This window comes from Salvelinus fontinalis, chromosome 4 (assembly GCF_029448725.1).
Source record: "Salvelinus fontinalis isolate EN_2023a chromosome 4, ASM2944872v1, whole genome shotgun sequence".
NCBI lineage: Eukaryota > Metazoa > Chordata > Actinopteri > Salmoniformes > Salmonidae > Salvelinus > Salvelinus fontinalis.
The window spans coordinates 88,013,323-88,020,140 of NC_074668.1; the positions used below are offsets into that span (position 1 = coordinate 88,013,323).

At 42.7% G+C, this 6,818-nt stretch overlaps 2 protein-coding genes across 2 annotated transcripts in view; one reads left to right on the forward strand and one right to left on the reverse strand.

The window, feature by feature from the left end:
• Positions 1-3,273, reverse strand: bloc1s6 (biogenesis of lysosomal organelles complex-1, subunit 6, pallidin). The gene is made up of 6 exons (XM_055921886.1): positions 3,181-3,273; positions 2,138-2,238; positions 1,415-1,595; positions 999-1,086; positions 768-854; positions 1-542 (listed from the first exon to the last, which is right to left on the reverse strand). Exons 2-6 carry the CDS (start codon positions 2,208-2,210, stop codon positions 423-425), a joined length of 549 nt encoding a protein of 182 aa, XP_055777861.1. The 5' UTR covers positions 2,211-2,238; positions 3,181-3,273; the 3' UTR covers positions 1-422.
• Positions 3,274-3,299: 26 nt separating this feature from the next.
• The window catches only part of slc30a4 (solute carrier family 30 member 4), a 10,330-nt gene continuing 6,811 nt past the window's right edge, over positions 3,300-6,818 (forward strand). The window contains exons 1-2 of the mRNA XM_055918550.1: positions 3,300-3,388; positions 3,987-4,660. Coding sequence (XP_055774525.1) covers positions 4,133-4,660 — 528 coding nt within the window. The 5' untranslated portion in view covers positions 3,300-3,388; positions 3,987-4,132. The remainder of the gene's footprint in view (positions 3,389-3,986; positions 4,661-6,818) is intronic.

The following is a 6,818-nucleotide window of genomic DNA, read 5'->3' on the forward strand; positions in this document are numbered from 1 at the left end:
TTTTGATTGACTTCATCTGCTCCTCTCTTTTATTCACCTCGGAAATCTCTATTATTACAGACATTTAGGATGAAGTGAGGAATAATCACTGCTGGCGTGTGCTGTTTCTGATCTAAACAGCATGATTGGCCACAAAAACTAACAAGGAGCAGTAATCATCTTGACACCTATGAATATAAAACTACATACAAGCAGTACTTGTCCTAACACCTCTGCATACAAGAGACCAAATCATGTCTGACTTTCTGACAACAACCATGGATGAACAGTGTCATCTTGAGGAATAGAGTTGGTCTACTGTTCGTTCAACAACCAGAGATGGGGTCAGGATCGGAGCCCTCGACATGTGTGGCGCATCCCTCATCTTTGGCTCTATAGTATAGTTGGCAGTGACAGAGTTAGGACAGAGTTCAAGGATGGTTCTATGTTCTCTTGGCAGGTTTGGCAATCAGCTGCCTCTCTCTCTCCAGCTCCTTCTGTCTCTGCTGTTCTTTCTCCATAGCCTCCTTCTGTCTCTGCTGCTGGAGCTTCAACGCTCTTTTCTGGAGACAGAGACAAAAAATTTTCAAAAACATTTCATCCCAGTTTCCCATTCAATTCAATGTCAGTAATTTCAAATTTAAGTTTACATTTAAAACAACAATTTCTTATCAACTGCTACCATAGAAAAGGAGAGAATGCATGGAGGAGGTGGAGGAGAAACTATGTGGTGAGCAATAGCTAAGCAACAATAGTCCATTCTGGGGGGAAAATAAACATTCACCCACCTTTAGTTTAGTTGTCTTCTCGTGCAGCATGATCATGTCTTTACGTATGTTCACCAGTTTACCGTGATAAAACTTGGCCTCTGTGAACTGAAACAAACTGGTTACAAACATCCATTAGTCCTACAGGGAGCAGGAGGGGTGGACAATGAAAGTATTCTCTTCAGATGCTGTGTGTGTTTGAAACAACAGGCAGACAGACAGAGCGACAGTCAGCCAGACAGACAAATGTACCAGTGAGTTTAGATCCAATAGGGAGTTGCAATCTCTGAATTTGGTGACTTCTTGGTCCAGTGTGTCCAGCAGGATGACTTGGTTTTGACTGGTCAAGAGGAAAGGAGAGGAACATAAGAGCCACAAACACATGACAGTCACACACCACATCTGTAACATGGACAGAGAATACTATCTTGTAAAGTAGAATCTAATTCCGACGTGATCTGTGAATTATGATTATCCTCCTAATAAACTGAAAGTGAAAGATGAAACTGGACTAGAGGAAACAACAAGTGCATCCCAAATGGCACCCCTTCATATTGCACTACCCTATGGGCCCTGGTCAAAAGTAGTGCACCTTAAAGGAAATAGAGTTCCGTTTGGGATGCAACCCAAGGATTTGTTTTAATGTCTGATGTGATTTGAATACTAACTTGAGTTCCAACAGAGCCTGTTTGGAGCTGTAGAGGTCAGGCAGGTAGTGAGAGAGCAGGCCTTCTGTCAGTTTCTCTATGGCCTTTCTGTCCACTACAATGGGCTCTTCAATAGAGACTGATTTCTCTGCAGGCTGGGAGTCCTCTGTAGGCCGAGAGTCCTGGGGAGTCAGGCTGAAATCTGAGGGGCAATAAACACGTTGTCAATTCTAACCGGTCATATGTAGAAAGACCAGTCCCACTCCTTTCAGTCTGACCTCATGTCAGGGTAGGTCCATGGCCCTAGACTTTTTGGGGCTTTTTTGGGACAGGTCTCGGAGGTGGCAGGTAGCCTAGCAGTTAAGAATGTTGGGCCAGTAACCAAAAGGTCTCTAGTTCGAATCAACGTGCCGACAAGGTGAAAACCCCTAATTGCTCCAGGGCTGCCGTTGATAATGGCAGACCCTGACCGTGATTCCACACAGAGTATCTCAGGGAGAGGGGGATATACAAAGAACACATTTCCAATTCAAATAAGACAAATATACTGTAAGCACACACCAAATTATTTTATTATTATAATAAACATCTTTGGACCAAAAACTGGTGCAAAGCCTGCCAGTGGAAAAGCAACTCAACTTGGAAAAACAACTCAACTTGGTTCAGTTTGGTTCTGTAGTCCAAATCAGGCATAAGGGTCTGATTCAGAGTTGAGATAAGCATGTGCAACTCATAACTAGTTACCGTAGCTGCCAGTGTTCTGAGGAGGGTCACGCTGAGACGAGGAACCCTCATCTGCCCTCCCCTCTGTCTCCATGTTGTTCGTCACTGTCTGATTCTACAGCCTAAAGAAAGCAAGCAGCAGCGGCAAAATTAGCTGTTTAGCGGTGTGCCTGGTGTTTCCAGATTTCTATGAAAGATGACCTATAATTACTTACAATATCAGTGAAATAGTTTTCCTTCCAAAAAATGGTAATGAAGTATGTCAACAAAGCTATTCTGTGTTGGAATGGTGTGGGCGTATACTGGTTATTAAAAATATGAATGCAAGTGGACTGCTGATTGGCCAGCTCATCCTTCTGAGTATTACATCACACTATATGACAAAATAGCAAGCATTTTTTTAAAGTTTGAGGTGGGTTTTTTATTTTATGCAAATACAATTATAGGATGAGTCAACAACATTATTTGGGTATGAGTTAACACAATATGAACTGTTAAAAGTTAACTTGTTTTTTTTTTAAATGGTGCCCCACCACTGCTAAATTAATATAGGGGTTAACACTGGAGATGTTAGCCACTTGGACCCTTGAACCTACTGAGGGGTTGCAAACCCACTTCCTCTTGGAGAAGTGTGCAGACTATTATTCCAGCCCTGCTCTAAAACGCCTATTCAGCTGATCAAAGGTGATTAGTAGAATCAGGTGTGTTACAGTAGGGCTGGAGCAAATGCCTGAAAAGCCAGTAGCTATTCAGGGAAGGATTGGCAAGCCCTGGCTGAATGTCCTTTGTAAGTGAATGCCAGACTCAGACAACACAACCAGGTATCAATAAAATAGATCAAATAGTAGCTAGCTAGTTTGATATCAGCACGTCTAGGAGAGTGCTATGGTGCCTGGCTATGTTAGCTAGGTGCCTGCTATGGTGCCTGGCTATGCCATTCTGAATAAATCTACAAATGCTGTCCACTCTACAGTTAGCTAAGGCAGCAAAACACATTCAAGTCATTCCAAATGGAGGCAATCATGTTATATTGTAAAATATACAGATGATTTTGAACACTTTACCTTTGAAATTAGCTCTCCAAGAACGGCAACGTCTGGAAAACATCATGTGACAGGGCGTCACTCATGTGACTGTTTGGACTTCCTGTTTGAACGAATCTAGCTTGATTACTTGTTTCTAAAACTATTAACGGTGCGATGTTGTTAGAGAAATGGTTTTGAACAGAATCACAGTGAGGAAATGGTCTCCCCTAGAAGAGGCTGACGATCGGTAATTTTAACGCATGTTGTAAGAGGAATGTGATGTTTTCAGCTCAGTTAAAAACAGAGCTCGAGTCTCCGAGTTAGCTTGGCTAACCAATCAAGCCTCCCCTCTGTCAATGGTGAATCGATTTGTTGGACGGATGAGTTGTTACCAGACATTATTGTGTGTAGTCAACAAGCTGTTTTCAACGTTAATTTCTTTAATGACAACGAGGAATTTGCATGCAGACAACTAGCAAGCTGTTTTGATTCAGCCGAGTGTGGATGCATTGTTTGTGTGCTTTTCTGTTGGAGGTGCTGTTATCCCCCATTGAAGTTCTCCTCGAATCATCAGAATTCTCTGAAATGGAATGGTTATCATTTTCAGTGCATGAAATATTGAATATGTAGGCTTCCTTAAATCAATGTCTACCTCGGAGTATTCTGTTACACGGGTAGACGATCGAAACATACTTACAAATGGCAACCTGTTGTGCAGTTAGCTATTACATTTCAAATAAATCCTCTTTATTATACTGTGCCGTTTTAACAGACACTGGGTGTGTTCTAAGTAACGATAGGACGTTTTTTCTTTCTGCTAATGATTAATTATCTCCATGTTTCAGGTGTGTCAACACAGATGTAACGTTACAACCACTGATTCAGTACGTTATAAGACGGCCGCATGGTGACATTGGTGAGAAGCACACCAAGCTCGGACCGGTATAATTGAAAGTTAACAGCTCCTGACCTGTCAACAACTGGAGTTAAGATGTCCGGTGGCGCGAGCTTCATGAGCAAGGTGCGGTCCGCCTTTAGGAAGGAGCCTGAGGACTGGGACCTGAGCGACACGGCGCCCTTTGACCTCTCTGGGGACGAGCTCGCGGAGGATGAGGCGCCCAAGTTCAACAAACTCAAAGTGGTGGTTTCCGGTGAGATGGAGGACTACGCAGCAGGGGCACCGTCGAACGGCGTCGCGGTGAACACAATGGTGGTGGATGATGACGATTCGCTGCTCGACTCGTCCTCGGGGAGCTTGGGGAGCCCCGGTGTCAACATGGACCGGTCGCAGTGTGAGAGCTGCACGAGGAAGAGAGAGGGGGTTAAACGGAGGAGAGTGATGAAGAAGTTGGCGTGCGCCTCTGTGTTGTATTTCCTCTTCATGATTGGAGAACTGATAGGTGAGCAGACAAAACACACTACACTAGTCTGTTACAGTACTGACTACAGACTCTCATTATACACTGTTAGTACTGTGAGGTTAAAGCTGTGGCCTTCAAGTTCCAATCAAATCAATTTGGTATGATGTTTGGAGCATTGACTTCCAAGTTCCAAACAGAAGTAGCCTGAGTAGACCTACTCACTAGCGCTGGTCCTGGAGAGGTACTGCGGTAGCACTGCAAGCCCAGCGCTAGAGCACACCTGATTCCACTAACCAACTAATCATCAACACCTTAAGAGTGTTAGTGATGGGCTGAAATTGAAGCCTGCAGTGTACGCCCTGTAGCTCTCCAGGACCAGGGCTGGGGACAGCTGTAGACTGTACTCCCACATCAACATTGTGATTATAGGTCGACCGATTAATCGGAATGGCCGATTTCAAGTTTAAATAACAATCGGTAATTTTGGATGCCGATTAGATTTTTTTACACCTTTATTTAACTAGGCAAGTCGGCTAAGAACACATTCTTATTTTCAATGACGGCCTAGGAATGGTGGGTTAACTGCCTTGTTCAGGGGCAGAACGACAGATTTTTACCTTGTTAGCTCAGGGATTCAATCTTGCAACTTTACGGTTAACTAGTCCAACGCTCTAACCACCTGCCTCACGAGGAGCCCGCCTGTTACGCGACTGCAGTAAGAAGCCAAGGTAAGTTGCTAGCTAGCATTAAACTTATCTTTATAAAAAACAATCAATCAATCATAATCACTAGTTATACCTACACATGGTTGATGATATTACTAGTGTCCTGCGTTGCATATAATCGATGCGGTGCGTATTCGCGAAAAAGGACTGTCCTTGCTCCAATGTGTACCTAACCATAAACATCAATGCCTTTCTTAAAATCAATACACAGAAGTATGTATTTTTAAACCTGCATATTTAGCTAAAAGAAATCCAGGTTAGCAGGCAATATTAACCAGGTGAAATTGTGTCACTTCTCTTGCGTTCATTGCACGCAGAGTCAGGTTATATGCAACAGTCTGGGCCGCCTGGCTCATTGCGAACTAATTTGCCAGAATTTTACGTAATTGACATAACATTGAAGGTTGTGCAATGTAACAGGAATATTTAGACTGATGGATGCCACCCTTTAGATAAAATACGGAACAGTTCCGTATTTCACTGAAAGAATAAAAGTCTTGTTTTCGAGATAGTTTCCGGATTCGACCATATTAATGACCTAAGGCTCGTATTTCTGTGTGTAATTATGTTATAATTAAGTATGATTTGATAGAGCAGTCTGACTGAGCGATGGTGGGCACCAGCAGGCTCGTAAGCATTCATTCAAACAGCACTTTCGTGCCAGCAGCTCTGCTGTTTATGAATTCTAGCCTATCAACTCCCGTGATTAGCCTGGTGTAACCGATGTGAAATGGCTCGCTAGTAGCAAACGTCACTCGCTCTGACTTGGAGTAGTTGTTCCCCTTGCTATGCATGGGTAACGCTGCTTCGAGGGTGGCTGTTGTCGATGTGTTCCTGGTTCGAGCCCAGGTAGCGGCGAGGAGAGGGATGGAAGCTATACTGTTACACTGGCAATACTAAAGTGCCTATAAGAACATCCAATAGTCAAAGGTATATGAAATACAAATCGTAAAGAGAGAAATAGTCCTATAATTCCTATAACTACAACCTAAAACTTCTTACCTGGGAATATTGAAGGCTCATGTTAAAAGGAACCACCAGCTTTCATATGTTCTCATGTTCTGAGCAAGGAACTTAAACGTTAGCTTTCTTACATGGCACATATTGCACTTTTACTTTCTTATCCAATACTTTGTTTTTGCATAATTTAAACCAAATTGAACATGTTTCATTATTTATTTGAAGCTAAATTGATTTTATTGATGTATTATATTAAGTTAAAATAAGGGTTCATTCAGTATTGTTGTAATTATCATTATTACAAATAAATGTAAAAATTGTCCGATTTAATCGGTATCGGCTTTTTTGGGTCCTCCAATCGGTATAGGCGTTGAAAAATCATAATCGGTCGACCTCTAATTGCGATTGGATCTGGAATCTTAGTCGGTCATACCTGGCCCCGGGTGAAGAGTGGAGGAATGTTCAACACATGGTGGTATTAAGTGTACCTGTACAATCACCTGCTGCCATAACAATACACACACACACCTCTAAGATGAGAAATGTAATGTGTGTTTGATTATGTTCTGAGAAACACCAGTTTTGAATGAACTAACAGCTGTGTGGGTCTGTAGGTGGAGATGGAGCTAAC

Bases quoted from the DNA above. Each gene is read 5' to 3' on its own strand.
- bloc1s6 (XM_055921886.1), bottom strand. From the start codon at position 2,210: ATGGAGACAGAGGGGAGGGCAGATGAGGGTTCCTCGTCTCAGCGTGAC. The intron at 1,087-1,414 runs GTTAGTATTCAA...CCTCTTGACCAG, and splicing joins CAGGCTCTGTTGGAACTCAA to TCAAAACCAAGTCATCCTGC. The intron at 543-767 runs GTGGGTGAATGT...CTCTGTCTCCAG, and splicing joins AGAAGACAACTAAACTAAAG to AAAAGAGCGTTGAAGCTCCA.